An 18,464-nucleotide genomic window follows, 5' to 3' on the forward strand; every position below is an offset into this window, starting at 1 on the left:
ACCCACACTTCCCATTGAAGTACTAATCTGTATATATAATACAAGAGAGTGTTTGTGGCGGACGTAGGGAGGATGTAGGTAGGAGTTTGTGGCAACATTATGATTGGTTGCCACTGTGGTGCTATTTGCACATTCACTGTGAATTTGTAGTGAGTCCAGATTGCTTTGCTCGTACAGACAAGCCCGTAGATATGTGAAACCCTACTACAATATTAGCCGTAGTTTTAAGACCGAAAAGCAAGCAAAATCAAGAGGATGAGACTCTGATGAAGGCAACTTGACTTTTGCAATGGTTTTTAAATGGCTGGAGAATGGGATGTTGATTGCTTGTTCATTTGGCATTTTCTCTTGCGCTCCTTTCTCTTCTGTAGGACTCAAGATAGCATTCTCTTCAAAATCCAAGATACGTTCTTGCTAGATAAGACACTTTACAAAGAACAAATTATAATGCAAATCTTACCCGAGTATTCAGTAAAATGCATACCCAGTTGCAATTAATGGAACAAATTTGTAAGAATGGGAAAAGATATATCAATTTTATATTCTGATAGGAATGATAGAATACACTAATAACTTGGTGCCAAGGGCAGGGTAGCATTCCCAAATGGCTAGAAGATTAGTTTGGCCATCTCTTCCAACTTTAAGAGCCATCTGAGTAGTAGGGGTTGGACTTTAACTCCATTAATATTGGCATATCAAGATAGTATTAAATGGCATAGCTGCAGGAACAGATTGAAAAGTTGGCAACACTATTTGGAATATTACAGAGAGGCAGCAAAAGCAGAAGTGAGCTAGTAACACAAATATACCAACTTCCTTCTGTGCCAGTCAATACCCACATGTCTCTTGCACTTAGATATGTGAGTGCCACCTGACCATGAGAGAATAGTCAGCTATTTGTCTTATTTATGCCCTGTCGTATGGAGTCCCTGGTGGGTTAAAGTGCTGAGCTGCTGAACTTGTTGACTGAAAGGTCACAGGTTCGAATCTAGGAAGTGGCGTGAGCTCCCGCTGTTAGCCACAGCTTCTGCCAACCTAGCAGTTCGAAAACATACAAATGTGAGTAGATCAATAGGTACCGCTCCGACGGGGAGGTAGCAGCGCTCCATGCAGTCATGCTGGCCACATGATATTGGAGATGTCTACGGACAACTCTGGCTCTTCTTATTTATGCCCTGTCATATGGAGCTCCTGGTGGGTTAAAGTGCTGAGCTGCTGAACTTGTTGACTGAAAGGTCGCAGATTCGAATCTGGGAAGTGGCGAGAGTTCCCGCTGTTAGCTACAGCTTCTGCCAACCTAGCAGTTCAAAGACATACAGATGTGAGTAGATCAATAGGTACCGCTCTGATGGGGAGGTAGCAGCGCTCCATGCAGTCATGCTGGCCACATGATCTTGGAGATGTCTATGGACAACGCCGGCTCTTTGGCTTAGAAATGGAGATGAGCACCATCCCCCAGAGTCCGACATGACTGGACTTAATGTCAGGGGAAAACCTTTGCCTTTACCTATGTCCTGCCCTATACCAAAGATCACAGGGTAGCTTACAAAACCATTAAAATCTGTTACATGATTTAAAACAATAAATTCAATATATTAAAAACATAATAAATTACAAACTAATTTAAAAACAGATGTTAAATATTTATTTTTAAAACCCTTTTTGTGAAATACACTGTATTAGTTAATGAGGCACAAAAGTTTTCATGAACAGTTAGGTTTTTATTACTAGATACCTACATGATGTGAGTGTTGCTGCCAGAAGAGGCCTCCAGGGAAAGGACCTTCCAGAGTTGGGGCACCATGGCTGAGAAAGCCCTTTCCCATGTTCCACTGGCATGATATGCTTTTCCTATGGCATTCCAGTTAGCAACTGAGTTGCTACATTTTAAACTATCTAGTTTTTAAGTATTCCTCAATACTTAAAACCCTTCATAAAGCATATTACCATTGGCTGAATAAGGAAGCTACCAGCTACTGTGGCTGGGCTATCTCTGTCTAGGAAAGACTGTAGCTGGCTCACCAGTCAAAGAAGCACCAGGAATTCTGAGCCACATAGTCCATTTGGGCCACCGGTGACAAGGATGAAGCACTCCCAAGTTATGCACCTGCTTTCTTCAGGGGAAGTAAAACCCAATCCAGGAAATGCTCATTCACATCGTTCTGTTAAAATGCAAAGAAAGACAGATGGATGGTCAGAGGAAGGGAGGGAAGCTTCAGATTCTACCTAGACCATACAAGGATATGTTGTGAAAGTTATTCTGCGCAAGTACAGCTCATACATGATCAATGGATGCTTAGTCAGGAGGATTGCATCCACAGGTAGGGATCGGGTATAACCTGCAATCTCTCACCTAGCAAAGATTGAGGCCCCAACTACATTGCCACACAGTGCAGTTTCATAATGCAGTTTAATTGCATTGAACTGCCTTATATGAGTCTATGCTGCCATATAATGCAGTTAAACTGCATTATACGGCAATATAGATGGGGCCTGAGATTGACCATGATCAAATCCTATTAGCCATGGAACTCACTTGGTGACCACTTCCTCTCAGGGAAAAAAGAGGGGATGGCAAACATAAAAAAACAATTAAAGCTTGGGCCACGGTGGTCCACGCTCTGGTTCCATCCCGAATAGACTACTACAATGCACTCTATGTGGGGTTGCCTCTGAAGACTGCCCAGAAGCTGCAATTAGTCCAAAGCTTGGCAGCCAGGTTGCTCACGGGAGCTGGGCACAGGCAGCACACAACTCCCTTGTTGCGCCAGCTCCACTGGCTTCCAATTAGCTTCCGAGCACAAATCAAAGTGCTGGTTTTAACTTACAAAGCCCAGTTTACCTGTTCGAACGTATTCTCCCCTATAAACCATCAAGGGCATTAAGATCTTCTGGAGAGTTCCCACCAGACGTGACTGCGAAAGTAGAAGGACTGAGAGACAGGGCCTTCTCCATGGTGCCCCCCCCCCCCGACTATGGAACTCTCGCCCGAATGAAGTCAGGTCTGTCCCCCCCCCCCCCCCCTATCCTTCAGGAAGCAAGTGAAATCCTGGCTGTGGAATCAGGCATTTGCAGAGTGGCAATGGAGACCAGTAAAGACTAAAGTTATTGACCACGATGTGCGGACTGAGTTGGACATTTTTAACTTGGCGAATTGTTTTATATGTATTGTAATTTTATATGCATTTTAACCTATTGTTTTATGGATGTTGTTTAAATGTTATTTATTGTTGCATTGAATTCTTGCTGTTAGCCATTCTGAGTCCCTCCACTGAGGTGAGAAGAACAGGATATAAAAGTTCTAAATAAGTAAATAAATACTTTAACCTCATCAGATGAAGGCAGAGAAGCATTCCAGCAGAGGAGAGAAACAGAGTCAAGAAGAGTCAGGTGTACACCCAACTTCTCTTAGAAAAAACACAGAGGAGCCGAAGAGGAAGTGGGTGACAGTGGGGAAACATGATGGGAAGGGATGATATGGACCCCGATGATAGGGAACACAGTGTGACGGTTTCCTAAGCTCAGGAGCAGCTCGTCCATTACGCGAAGTAAGCGGTCGCAGAACACTTTTTTGCCAAGGGTGCAGAGGCACCTCTGTAAATGCCACTCGACTGCCACTTGAGGAGTGCCCCCTCAGCTCACAACAGCCCTAGTAGTCTGGGGGGAGCCTCGGCTTTCTTGCCTCGCTGCCAGGCGATCCTCTTCCCAAAGGGGCCGGGCCCTTGAACCTCGCCTAGCCCCTCTCGTTCCTGCTCCACCCGGCCACTGGGTGCAAGAGCAGAGTCGGCACTCAATCGTTCTCCGTGTTCAATCCCTTCCCCATGGCCAGCTCCCTTTCCCGATCCCCCAGCGCTCCACCCGCCTCCTCTCCTTTCCCCAATCCGCGGGTGGGCCAAGGGGCGGAGCCGCCGTGCCTGGCCCGCTTCGGGTCCGGAGGCATGTCTGAAGACCCCAGCGTGCGCACCAAAAGTTGCCTCTTCTCCTGACTTTCTCCTCAGCCATTTGGACAAAGAGAGAAAGAGAGAGAAAACCCCTCCAGCTGGAGGTATCTCCCACCTCCGCTCCCTCCTTTGTTTTTGCGCCTACCTTCAGGAAAGGTGGGCATCTCCACATCTCCCTCTCTCTCTCTCTCTCTCTCTCGGTCCCAATGGCTGAGGAGAAAGTCAGGAGAAGAGGTGACTTTTGGTGCACACGCTGGGTTCTTAGGCACGCCTCCGGACCCAAAGCGGGCCAGGCAAGGGAGCAAATGCGGCAAGGTGAAGTATTACTGGGATGTATAGTTCACCTACAATCAAAGAGCATTCTGAATTCCACCAATGATGGAATTGAACCAAATATGGCACACAGAACTCCCACGACAAACAGAAAATATATATCAATGATTGGTTGGGGGGGGCACCAAAATACTGTTTGCTTACCATTGAAAATTACCTAGAGCCGCCTCTGCCTAAGCTGCCCCACAATTCCCCCCACTGTCCCCCGCTTTTACAAAGGGCCATCTGATGAGGTCCTAAGTCAAAAGAAACATATTTGTCAGAGACTTAGTTCACTGAGGCATGCCTGTATTTTGAACAGAAACTAGAGAAAAAGCAAACTCTTTATGCCATTTGAGTTCTTTCATGGAAAAGTTGTGATTAACATGGCAAACTGCCATTTGTAGGAGGAATTGGTTTCATTAAACACAAACACAGAGACACTTTCTTCCACTCCACAGTTCATTGGTGCCCTTGATTCACAATAAATAAATAAATAAATAAAACAGGGAAAGAAGCTTCTGAATACATTTAGGAGGGGTCAAAACCAGAAATGTTTCCCCTCTCCCATACACAAAGACTTTTCACCCTTCTCTCTTCCACCCTTCTCCCTCCCTCTCTCTCTCTCTCTCTCTCACGCACACACACACACACTACCTTCCCACTATTGGGCTGCTAGAAAAGAAACAACTCACGCTTCTCAGGGGTTTAAATAGAAAGTTTGCAGAAGGATTTTGAAATTAGGCCACCAGGAACTATGGCATCTGAGACGCTCCTCTCTAGGTTGCCCACCATAGCTTTAAACTTGAATATTTAACGAGATCAAGATGCATTCATGCATCTCTGTCATAACGTGCAGTTTGGCCCCAAGGATTGAGAAAAATGAGTCATGTTCAACAAACTGGGTATGTTTGAAGAAATTAATCAAAGGGTGAGAAGTCTTTGGGCTTGTTTGACTTGCATATGAAAACGGAACATCTCAGCCATATGTGAAAAGGAGAGAAAATAACAGCCAGGATTTGTATCACTGGTATTGCCACTTCTTCCAAAAGTTGAACCCACCTTTTTTATGTTTTCAGGACAATGAAGGGGGTGTAATTGCACAGCTCCCTAGCAGCGTGACAACGTTCAACCAGACTGGGCTGAAACCAGGTGAGGAGTATACAGTCAATGTGGTAGCCCTCAAGGAACAAGCCCGAAGTCCACCTGCCTCAGCCAGCGTGTCAACACGTATGTAACCTGAAGCTGTTTTTTCCAACTACCAGCTTGGGGATGAGCAGCATTTCCCCTCCATAATAACTAAAATTGCCCATCGTTTGACACTTCCTTTTCACTTGCAGCATGGAGCCTGATAGTTCCCATCCCACAACATAGATCTTCTTCCGGTGGGTCTCAGTGGCACAAGTGAAGAGGGAACATCATAAGTGGCTGCTCCAGCAACACAGGAGGCTTCCCATGTTGCATAGGCAACAACAGGGGAAGCCAGGTGGCAGATGCTTCCCTCTGTGGGATTTATTTATTTATCGAGTCAGTGAACCAAAACAGTTGTATTGCATTAAAAAAAACCAAACAAAACACAAAGTTTGCAGGCTTGGTAGTTGATTAAATGTCCTTTGACCAGTAGCTGGCCACTTGGAGTGCCTCTAGTGTTGCTGCAAGAAGGTCCTCCATTGTGCATGTGGCAGGGCTCAGGTTGCATTTCAGTAGGTGGTCTGCGGATTGCTCTTCTCCACACTCGCATGTCGTGATTCCACTTTGTGGCCCCACATCTCGTGGTGCCAGAGTGCAGTCTGTTCAGCACCTTCCAAGTCGCCCAGTCTTCTGTGTGCCCAGGAGGGAGTCTCTCATTTGGTATCAGCCATTGATTGAGGTTCTGGGTTTGAGCCTGCCACTTTTGGACTCTTGCTTGCTGAGGTGTTCCAGCGAGTCTCTCTGTAGATCTTAGAAAACTATTTCTTGATTTAAGTAGTTGGCGTGCTGCCTGATACCCAAACGGGGGGTGGGCTAGAGATGTCGCTGCCTTGGTCCTTTCACTATTGGTTGTATTGGCCACGGTGGTCCACGACTTAGTTACCTCTAGATTGGACTATTGCAATGCCCTCTATGTGGGGCTGCCCTTGAAGATGGCCCAGAAATTTCAACTTGTCCAACGGGTGGCGGCCAAATTATTAACTGGAGTGAATTACAGGGAGCGGTCAACCCTCCTGTTTAAGGAGCTCCACTGGCTGCCATTTATCTTCCGGGCCCAATTCAAGGTGCAAGTTTTGACCTACAAAGCCCTGAACAGTTTGGGACCCACCTACCTGCGTGACCGCATTTCCGTCTATGAACCCACACAACCTCTACCAGAGAGGCTCTTCTCTCGCTCCCGCCTACATCGCAAGTGCGACTTGTTGGGACGAGAGAAAGGGCCTTCTCTGTGGTGGCCCCCCGGCTCTGGAATTCACTCCCCAGAGACATTAGGCAAGTCCCCACGCTGGCAATCTTCAGGAGGAATCTGAAAACCTGGTTATTCCAATGTGCCTTCAATGATTGAATGTAAGATACTCCCTCCCAAATTTCGCACAAATGACCTCAGAAGCACTTTATTTTATGGTTTGTGCAATTAATTCCTTCCTCAATCCGGATCTCCCTCCCCAACAATTTCTATTGCCCAATCTCCCAGTGTTTTAAAATTTTAATTTTTTATCCTTAAATTTGGCCTTGCCCCATGCAATTTCTGTGTGTTTACTATCTGATTTTATACTGCTGTCTCACTTATTATTTAGGTTTTGCATTTTATGTTTTTTAGTTCTGTTATGCCTTGTGTTATATTGTGTTATGCTTTTGTGTAATATTGTGTTTACTGTATTGATGGACGTGGCCTCATGTAAGCCGCCCCGAGTCCCCCTGGGAGAGATGGAGCGGGGTATAAATAAAGTATTGTTGTTGTTGTTGTTGTTGTTGTTGTTACTTCTCAGCGGATGTCAGTGTAATTTCTCCAGTGGTGTAGGGCACAGACACCCTGTGATAATGCGGCATGTCTCATTAAGAGCCACATCCACTGTTTTAGCATGGTGAGATGTGTTCCACACCAGGCATGCATACTCAGCAGCAGAGTAGCATAGTTCAAGGGCAGATGTCTTCACTGTACCTGATTTTGATCCCCAGGTTGTGCCAGTCAGCTTTCGTACTATATTGTTTCTAGCGCCCACTTTTTGCTTGATATTCAAGCAGTGCTTCCTGTAGGTCAGAGCATGGTCCAGAGTGACTCCCAGGTATTTGGGTGTGCTGCAATGCTCCAGTGGGATTCCTTCCCAGATAATCCTCAGAAATCAGGATGCTTGTCTGTTCTTAAGATGAAAAGCACATGTCTGTGTTTTAGATGGATTAGGAATCAGCTGGTTTTCCCTGTAATAGGCAGTAGGAACACCTAGAGCTTCAGAGAGCTTCTGTTCCCTCTGTGGGATGGGGTGAGAGAAAAGTTGGGCAACGTGTGGCAATGGGTGCTCCATGCTGAGCCACACCGGATTTGCCATCATGCGTGGCGAATCCCGGTCTTAATATGATGAGGTCCTTAGACACTGCTGAAGACTTTTCACACAACAGTCAGAGCTTGGAAGCAGCCAGTTACAAACAAGTTACTTTTAACCTCTTCCTTTTTCCAATGCTGAAGGTATAATTTAAGTCACTTAACATAGCAGGGGTTGACTTCACTCCTCTGTGCAGTTAAGTGCAGTAACTCTTAACTGCACTTGCAAACTGCAATAGCGGGGGGAATTGTGTGGCACAAACTGCAAGAATGTGCTATACTGAATTCAGGTGTTTGGAGGCAACACTTTGTGGGAATTAAAAGGAATTTATTATTACAATTGTAGCCATATTAGTCACAATTTCTTCAGGCCTCGGTACTATAACCAATTACTTTTTAAAGCAACTTTCAATGTTTTGCATACCCAAATGATACTTCCGTGTTTAGAGACACTATGACTGGATATCAGATGTGGACGAACACTGGTGAATTGCTGTTTACTTTGTTGTTTTCCACAACTGTCTGTGTGGTCTGGCTACTGTTGAAACAGAACGCTGTTCCAGGCTGACCTTTGGTCTGATCTGATGGTGTCTGTGATATGACTAGCAAACTAATTCCAGCCCATATTTGTTGATAGCTATGCGGCTGAACAAATTATAACCTCTGCAGCAAAGAGGATTTTCTTCATGCCCCCTAGTCCTCATAATCACATTTAATGGTTCCAGTCATTAAAACCTGTCTTTAGGAAAAGAATGTGGGCAAACAGCTTTGCAAACTGCCATAGAGGAGATGCATCCACAAAGCCGATAATTATAAAGCAGTCAATGGATTTTGGATCCACGGCCAGAAATGCTTCCCAGCCTAGTGCAAAGAGGCCTTTCCCTTGGACAAAAAAGGAGATGCTTCAGTCTGCAATCCTGAAAGAGATCTTGTTCGTCCTCTTTTTATTTCAGCCAGCAAACACGAGCATCCCTCCTTTCTTTTATTTTTATAGACAAGTCTCTATTACTGTTTAAGCATTGTGTATAGGATGTAGTTTACTGCTGACATCTACAGACCATGCCAAGCAATGGCCTAGATTTAAAGTGGGTCCATTCACAGACATGTTCCCAAGCCTTTTGGGCAACACCTAGGCCCCATCTACACTGCCATATAATGCAGTTTCGTAATGCAGTTGAACTGCATTACCTGAATCTACACTGACACATAGAATTATAGTTTTTCCAGTCCCAATTCAAGGTGCAGGTTCTTACCTACAAAGCCCTGAACGGTTTGGGACCCGTCTACCTGCGTGACCGCATTTCAGTGTACGAACCCACGCAATCTCTTTTATCATCTGGGGAGGCCCTGCTCTCGCTCCCACCCCTTTCGCAGGCGTGATTGGTGGGGATGAGGGAGAGGGCCTTCTCTATGGTGGCCCCCTGACTCTGGAACTCACTTCCCAAGGATAATCAGGCAAGCCCCCACATTGGCAGTCTTTAAGAGGAGCCTGAAAATGTGGCTGTTCCAGTGTGCCTTCCCTGAATAAAGAAAATAATTCCCTGCAAAATGTCCTCAGAAACACTTTAACTATCCGTTGGGTTGTTCTCCCTACATTTCTTTTAAAACCCTCCTACTAGATACATCCTACCTACTAGGCTTGGGCGATCCAGTTCGTTAATTTCGTAATTCGTTATTAATTCGTAATTAAATTAGCTTACGATCCAATATCAAACCATGCAGGAATAGTGTGAGGAGTAATTAAGAATCGAAACAATTTTTCCAATTTTCGTAATTATTTCGTAATTATTTTCGTATGTCTGGTGCAAGTTTTGCAATCTCGCATTTACCCCACTTCCGGTCCCTTTGCTCGGCTGCTTCCCTTCTCTTTCCTCATGCTTCTTCTTGCCTCACTCTAATATACAATTCTATAATATAATATATAATATAATATATATATATATATTATATTATATTATATTATTATAATACTATTATATTATAGTATTGTATATATTATATTATATTATAATTGTATAATATAATATAATATAATAATATACAATAATATAATATAATAATATTATAATAATATATTATAATATTTATAATATAATATTTATTTATTTGTCGTGTCAGAACAACCAGTCTAACAGAACAAAGCATGAGAGAAGCCTCCCCGCAGGATTGCAAGACATCCGGGCGTCCCCTGGGCAACGTCTTCGTAGACGGCAGATTCTCTCGCCACAGAAGCGACCAGCATGCAATAATATAATATAATAATATATAATATAATAATAATATAATAATATAATATACAATAATATAATATAATAATATAATATAATATACAACAATATATTATATTATAATAATATAATATAATATAATATAATATATAATATAGTTGTTTGTTTTATCACACCAACTGTCAACAACAGAGGGAGAGGGAAGCTTCAGAAGTTCCCCCTTTCCCATTTGGAGGTGTTTTTTTAAGCATATTGCGCAATTGCATCCGCCATTAATGAATCGATTCGTAATTTACGAAATTTCAGAAATTTTGAAATTTTGAAATCTTAAATTTCGGAAGTCCTCAGAATTTAGAAACGCTAGCGCACCCTAGAAACGAAACGAGTTTAGAACCAATTTTTTTCTTGATCGCCCAAGCCTACTACCTACTTCTGTTCATGCCCAGCTTTTATTTTTAGATTTTAAACTATTACATCTGGCCCGGCCATAGGTTTCTAAACCCTTGCGTGTTATTGTCTACATGTTGAGTTATGTTAATTGTATTGTTTTATTTGCATATTGCTTGTTGTTTTTATTGATGTGTTGTTGGACTTGGCCTCATGTAAGCCACTCCGAGTCCCCTTGGGGAGATGGTGGCAGGGTATAAATAAAGTTTTTTTATTATTTTATTATTGGAAGAGACCTCATGGGCCATCCAGTCCAACCCCATTCTGCCAAGGAGTAGGAAAATTACATTCAAAGCACCCCCGGCAGATAGCCATCCAGCCTCTGTTTAAAAGCTTCCAAAGAAGGAGCCTCCACCACACTCGGGGGCAGAGAGTTCTACTGCTGAATGGCTCTCACAGTCAGGAAGTTCTTCCTAACGTTCAGGTGGAATCTCCTTTCTTGTAGTTTGAAGCCATTGTTCTGTGCCCTAGTCTCCAGGGCAGCAGAAAACATAATGCAGTTAAACAGTGTTATGAAATTGTGTTATATACAGTGTCGATGAGGCCTTATATGCCCTGAATTGAAGGCCCTCTATGTTAAAAATACTGTAGTAAACGTGTAAGTGTAAGAATTAGTAATTTTCAGTGGAAGCCCCCTTCCTGTATGAGTCATCTTTTCTAGCCTTGTCTCCTGCATGGAAAGAGTCTAGCTTCACAGAAAAGATGCATGTAAATTACCAGGGATGATTGGATAATCCATATGCCAGATGTAGAAAGGGATCAGCCCCCAGTAACAATCCATGAAAAGATCAGTGCAATTCATTGTGCATATATGCAATAGTCAGCCTACTCTCTAGGTCAGTGGTTCTCAACCTTCCTAATGCTACAACCCGTTAATACAGTTCCTCATGTTGTGATGACCCTCAAACATAACATTATTTTTGTTGCTACTTCATAACGTTAATTTTGCTACTGTTACGAATTGTAATGTGAATATCTGATATACAAGATGTAATTTCATTCACTGGACCAAATTTGGCACAAATATCTGACATACCCAAATTCGACTGCTGGTGGGGTTGGAGCGGGGGATTGATTTTATCATTTGGGAGTTATAGTTACTGGGATTTATAGTTCACCTACAATCAAAGAGCATTCTGAACTCCACCAACAATGGAATTGAACCAAACTTGGCACACAGAACTCCCATGACCAACAGAAAATATCGGAAGGGTTTGGTGGCCATTGACCTTGAGTTTTGCAGTTGTAGTTTACCTATATCCAGCAAGCACTGTTTACCTATATCCAGCAATACTCAATATGTCCAAATGTGAACACTGGTAGAGTTTGAGGAAAATAGAAGTTGACATTTGGGAGTTGCAGTTGCTGGGATTTATAGTTCACCTACAATCAAAGAGCATTCTAAACCCCACCAATGACAGAATTGGGCCAAACTTCCCACACAGAACACCCATGACCAACAGAAAATACTGTGTTTTCTGATGGTCATTGGCGACCCCTCTGACACCCTCTCATGACCCCCCCCCCCCCGGTCCCGACCCTCAGGTTGAGAACCACTGCTCTAGGTAGACTTTGGACATTGAACATTTGATTAATCTCTGAAATCATACAGTTAAGATATATATTGGACCAGGGCACCTTGAATTGTTTTAAGTTTGCAGGACCTCATAATGAACAGGAAGGTCATTATATAGGTAGATTACTTGCAGTTACATTTTTACAAAAAAAGAGAGCACAACAACAATCTGTTTGAAGCAGGTAGCTAACCATGTCTCTACCACAAGAGCAATGGCAAAATAACAAGGGAAATATTTCAAAACTAAGTCCATAAATTGAGTGAATAAATATGAAAGAAACTATTCCGTGAATGAAAAATGGCCCTCTTCTATCACATTCTCCCCTCCAGTAAACTACTTGAGTTGCAGAGATACATTAAAAGAGACAACAGTGGAAGAGACAGCACTTCAGACAAAATTATTTCAAAAATGTGCATAACATATATATAAAAAAAGTTTGAAATTGAGAAAGCCAGAAAATGTTTAACCCAAACACCTCTTAAAGTAGTAAAGCAAGCAATTTTGGCATGCTCAACCCAAAAGGCATTTTACGCCTAAAAGAACCTGTCCTAACCAGGTTGGGCCAGTTGGTTATATAAAATCCAAGAAAGAGGGGGAAGTATGCAAACAGTGAAAACCAAAGTGTGACCTTGAGTCAGAATCTGATAAATTTTTCCTCCCACACATACAAGGATGCCCTGGTGAGAATAAAATGTTGCATTTTGCAGCCCATTAGTCATTTCCCGCAGTGGGTTAAAGCACTGAGTTGCTGAGCTTGTTGATCGAAAGGTCGCAGGTTCGATTCCGGGGAGCGGCGTGAGCTTCCGCTGTCAGCCCTAGCTTCTGCCAACCTAGCAGTTTGAAAACATGCAAATGTGAGTAGATCAATAGGTACCGCTCCGGCGGGAAGGTAACGGCGCTCCATGCAGTCATGTCAGCCACATGACCTTGGAGGTGTCTACGGACAACGCTGGCTCTTCGGCTTAGAAATGGAGATCAGCACCACACCCCAGAGTCAGACATGACTGGACTTAATGTCAGGGGACTACCTTTACCTTTACCTTTACCTAGTCATTTCCCTTATTCCTACCCCATAGCGTATAAAGAGGTCAAAGCATAATTAGGGTGTCAGAAATGCCCTAGACCAGTGGTTCTCAACCTGGGGTCCCCAGATGTTTTTGACCTTCAACTCCCAGAAATCCTAACATCTGGTAAACTGGCTGGGATTTCTGGGAGTTGTAGGCCAAAAACATCTGGGGACCCCAGGTTGAGAACCACTGGTCTAGACCTAAAGGCATAAAAATGGTCTGGAAAGCTACAGGTAGTCCAGATACCACAGGTGACCAATCTTTAGTGTAATTTCCATGATATTTAGCCTGAAGAAGAGAAGGCTGTTTAGCCTGAAGAAGAGAAGGCTGAGAGGGGATATGATAGCCATGTATAAATATGTGAGTAGAAGCCACAGGGAGGAGGGAGCAAGCTTGTTTTCTGCTTCCCTGGAGACTAGGACGCGGAACAATGGCTTCAAACTACAAGAGAGGAGATTCCATCTGAACATGAGGAAGAACTTCCTGACTGTGAGAGCCGTTCAGCAGTGGAACTCTCTGCCCCGGAGTGTGGTGGAGGCTCCTTCTTTGGAAGCTTGTAAACAGAGGCTGGATGGCCATCTGTCAGGGGTGATTTGAATGCAATATTCCTGCTTCTTGGCAGGGGGTTGGACTGGATGGCCCATGAGGTCTCTTCCAACTCTTTGATTCTATGATTCTATATTAAAAATGGGACCGGGAAAAAAAAAAGGAAACCTTTAAAAAGTGATTTTTCCCCCACATCTGTAGTGAAGATTTCACCCCACTAAAACCGTTCTTCATATGTATCTGTTTCTCTTGTAATTTCCTTCTCTCCTTTCATCTCCATTCCTTTATGGATCTATCATGTTTAGTCATTGATGGGCCAACCCAGATATTGGTGCGAGATGTCTCAGATACAGTGGCCTTTGTTGAATGGACTCCACCTCGGGCCAAAGTTGACCACATCCTTCTGAAGTATGGTCTAGAGAACGGAGAAGGGGGAAAGACCACCTTCCGGCTCCAGCCTCCCTTGAGTCAGTATTCCATGCAGGCCCTGCGACCCGGTTCAAAATATGAAGTCTCTATTGCTGCTGTCCGGGGTACCAATGAAAGTACAGCTGTATTCGCCCACTTTGTAACAGGTAAGTCCAAGATAAAAGTGTGCATAAATACACCGATATCTTGCATATGAAGATGCCTAACAGCGGGAAAGTCCATAACAACTTTATATGTATTGATTTTTATTCAAAAGTACTGAGACGCGAAAATGCACAAAAAAAAAAAAGAATTACAGAAAGAAAAAAATTAGAGAAAACAGGAATAATGCCAAGAAATCAATTTTTCATGATATAGAAAACTAAACTGCAATAAATAACACAACTATATCTAGGACAATCACCCTAATGAAAACAAATCCACATTATTGAACATGTTCTAAACACATAACTAGTAATTTATAAGCCTCACACTCGGTGTTTGCTGATTTTGATTTCTTATTTTTGGCTCACTTTAAATATCATTATGTATCCACCAATCAGAGCCCCCAGTGGCACAGCAGGTTAAACCTCTGAGCTGCTGAAATTGCTGACCAAAAGATTGGTAGTTTAAATCTGGGGAGTGAGGTGAGCTCCTGTTGTTAGCCCCAGCTTCTGCCAACCGAGCAGTTTGAAAACATACAAATGTGGGTAGATCAATAGGTATTGCTTTGACAGGATGATAATGGCACTCCATGCAGTCATGTTGACTACATGACCTTGGAGGTGTCTCTTTGGCTTAGAAATGGAGATGAATACCACCCTCCAGAGTTGGACACAGCTAGACTTAACGTCAAGGGGAAATCTTTACCTTTACCTTACTATCCACTCATTTACTTTTGGTAAACCAATCTTTTCTGTAAAAAAGGTATAAACAAATCCCAATTTTTCTTAAAGTTAGTAAAGGATTTCTCCTTGATCAGCACTGTCAGTTTGTCCATCTCAGCTTATTCACAAATCTTTGTCTGTCATTCTTCTCGCATTGAGACAGCTGATTCTTTCCATCTCTAGGCACAGTAATCATATCTATAGTAATAATATTCCATGTTTCTTTTCTAGTTGATCATCCAGCATATCAGAGCAACCTGTTTTTCATTGTGAGTGTCATAATATTCTAAAATGTCCAGGACATGCCTGGCATTGTCACTTAAATGTTTCTTTGGTTAAAAAAAAATCCTGCTTGGTTATCATGTTTTAAAAATGTTTAAAACTTTTTTCAATCTCTTTGCTTAAATTGTAGCAAAAATGTTATATTTATTATTCAACAAAGATGTAGGCCTGTATATATATATTGCATCCTCAGTAACACAGCCTTGCTTAGGAATTAAATTTATATTTGCCTGTTTCAAAAAATCTGGTATTTTATTTTATTCCTTAGTGTGCCATTCATCATTTGCCGTAGATTAGGCATCCTCAAAGTGTAACCGTCAGGCTGTTTTTGCCTCCAACTCCCAGAATTCCTGATAATTGAACAAGCTGGCATGGGCTTCTGGGAGTTAGAGGCCAAAACAGCTGGAGGGCTGCAATTTGAGGATGTTTGCATTAGAAGTATACATGACTTTCTATTGCAGTGGTTCTCAACCTGGGGGTCGCAACCCCCAGGTGGGTCGCCTGGCCATTTTGGAAGGGTCGCGAGGCCACCTCCATTGGCCCCGCCCCAAGGGCGTGGGCTCCTCTGCGCGAGGCCTGGCCTCATGCAAAGCCTGCCTCGCCTGCATCGCACTCTAGTCATCCAGCAAGGGCGTGGGCAGGCGAGGGGTCCTCCGCACAAGGCCTGGCCTCACGCAAAGCCTGCCTCACTTGCCTCGCGCTCTCGCCATTCAAGAGCGGGAGGCAGGCGAGGTTGGGGGGTCACCCCAACATATTTGGGGGTCACTACAACATGAGAAACTATATTTAGGGGCCCTGGTGTTAGAAAGGTTGAGAACCACTGTTCTATTGACTTATTACTTACTTACTTAGGCGATCCCTCGTTGTTCGAGTAGGATTGTCTTCCAAGATCGGTGTACTGGCAGTGGGTCTGTAGGTGACTGTGGTCCGCATGTTCTCCCGCAGTGAGGGCATCGGTTCCCAGGTGGAAGGCGGTCCCGATCGGGGTTGCCTTGATGCACCTTCCTCTTGGCACATCTCTCTCTTTCGCCCTCCATTCATGCCTCTTCAAATTATACAGCACTGCTGGTTACAGCTGACCTCCAGCTGGAGCAGTCAAGGGCCAGGGCTTCCCAGTTCTCAGTGTCTATGCCAGAGTTTTTAAGATTGGCTTTGAGCCCATCTTTAAATCTCTTTTCCTGCCCACCAACATTCGGTTTTCTGTTCTTAAGTTTGGAGTAGAGCAACTGCTTTGGGAGATGGTGGTCGGGCATCCAGACAACGTGGCTGGTCCAGCAGAGTTGATGGCAGAGGACCATTGCTTCAATGCTGGCGGTCTTTGCTTCTTCCAGCACATTGACATTTTGTCCGCTTGTCTTTCCAAGAGATTTGCACGATTTTTCGGAGGCAACACTGATGGAATTGTTCTAGGAGTTGCATGTGACGTCTGTAGATAGTCCACGTCTTGAAGGCATATAGCAGAGTTGGGAGGACAATAGCTTTCTAAACAAGCACCTTGGTATCCTTATGGATGTCCTGGCCCTCAAACACTCTCTGCTTCATTTGGAAAAATGCTGCACTCGCAGAGCTCAGGCAGTGTTGTATTTCAGTGTCAATGTTGACTTTTGTGGAGAGGTGGCCGCCAAGGTAGCAGAAATGGTCAACATTTTCTAATGTTACACCATTATGCTGTATTTCTGGCATTGGAGAGGAATTGGCTGGTGACCGCTGGAAGAACACTTTGGTTTTCTCAATGTTCAGTGACAGGCCGAGCTTCTCGTATACTTCTGAGAAGGTGTTTAAAGTGGCTTGTGGGTCTTCTTCTGAGCGCACAGACGATGTTGTCATCAGCATTTGATTTATAGTTTGACTTATAGTATAGTATAGTATTGATTTATAGTATTGTGTCATCAATCCATCAGGACACAGTGCTTTTCCTATTTTCATCTCTTGAAATGCCTTTACAAGTTTCGCCATTATTATTGGTTCGTAATCATTCATAATTTTTTTGTAGGCTGCACCTTTGCGTTTACTACGCACTACCAAAATCTGCCAGTGCAACAGATCGGACTGATTTTTTCCTACTGCTGGCTTGGAGGAAAAATATGATTTTGTGCTTTTTTTAAAAAAAAGGCATGCTGCAACTCCACAGTTGTGTTTCTTGAAGGATTATGCAATGCAGTTAACCTTCCAGAAGTTCATTGATGTACTTTCCTTCATTTGCTGTCACACTACTACAGTTCAGTGGGCAGGGACAACAAACATGTGTAGAGATGAAATGTCTGATCTGTCGACCACTTGTTGTTCACCCATGAGATACATCAAATAACTGCACCAATATTCAGGATCAGATTCAGGCGTCTACGGAATTAAGGGTCTTTGGACCATAATAAATTTTGTTATTTTTGTTGTGCTTCTGTGCCTGCTGAATAATTATTCTTGCACGCATCTCCTTGTCTATTGGAGTGTATCACCTGAAGCATGGTTATTAAGAACATGTATCTATTTCCTAAATAAAATAAGGATAATCAAATCCATAAGGTGCCCATAAGGAGATATTAGATATTAGATAGAGGGAACACACCGTTTTCCATACTTTGCGTTGAGAGAAGAAGAGAGAGATGTTTAGACTCCAAGTAGCAGCACATGCACTTTGCATTCTATTATTGCATATGGGTGCTTCGGGAAATTTAAATATGTCAAACTCTATAGACAGTTAAGAGGTTTAATTTACAGTTGCATAAAGGGGAAAGTAGGAAGCAGATTTTGGAACTGTTTTATGACTTAGATATTGCCTGTCATAAAGATTACAGATGGATACTACTGCTTTCAGTTATCTGTATGATAATATCTTGCTGACTGTACTTAAGAATAGGGGGGGTTGCACTTATTGATTTGCTGAGTCTTTCATTGCTGACTTTACTTTGATAAAATGTTATAATAAAAAAGCAAATAAAACAGGCAAACTATTGTATGTCATTCTTGTTTTTTACAGCATAAGGCCGTTAGTTTTTAAAAATAAAATACAATTCGTACAGAATTGCTGTGGCGGGAGTGCATTAGAGTTAGAAAGGAGGTGACCTCAAAAAAAAATGGCAATATCATGGCCAATGCATCAAGTTGAGATTTTTCCCAGGACTGACTCTGATTCAGCTATTTTCAAGGAAACCTACACCGCCTTATTGAAATAACTACATCATAATCAGCCCTATGGAGTACTTCTAACTTGATCTATTGGGCAGTACTGCAGGTTGGCCAAACTAATTAGTCCCATTGCAA

The 18,464-nt window shown here is 43.1% G+C and overlaps 1 protein-coding gene across 5 annotated transcripts in view; it reads left to right on the forward strand.

The window, feature by feature from the left end:
• Positions 1-18,464, forward strand: part of TNR (tenascin R) — a 745,794-nt gene that overhangs the window by 636,784 nt on the left and 90,546 nt on the right. For all 5 annotated transcript variants that reach the window (XM_067467656.1, XM_060774408.2, XM_067467655.1 and 2 more), the window contains 2 exons: positions 5,333-5,483; positions 13,935-14,204. In XM_067467656.1, the coding sequence (XP_067323757.1) occupies positions 5,333-5,483; positions 13,935-14,204 (421 nt within the window). The remainder of the gene's footprint in view (positions 1-5,332; positions 5,484-13,934; positions 14,205-18,464) is intronic.

This window comes from Anolis sagrei, chromosome 4, assembly GCF_037176765.1.
Source record: "Anolis sagrei isolate rAnoSag1 chromosome 4, rAnoSag1.mat, whole genome shotgun sequence".
NCBI lineage: Eukaryota > Metazoa > Chordata > Lepidosauria > Squamata > Dactyloidae > Anolis > Anolis sagrei.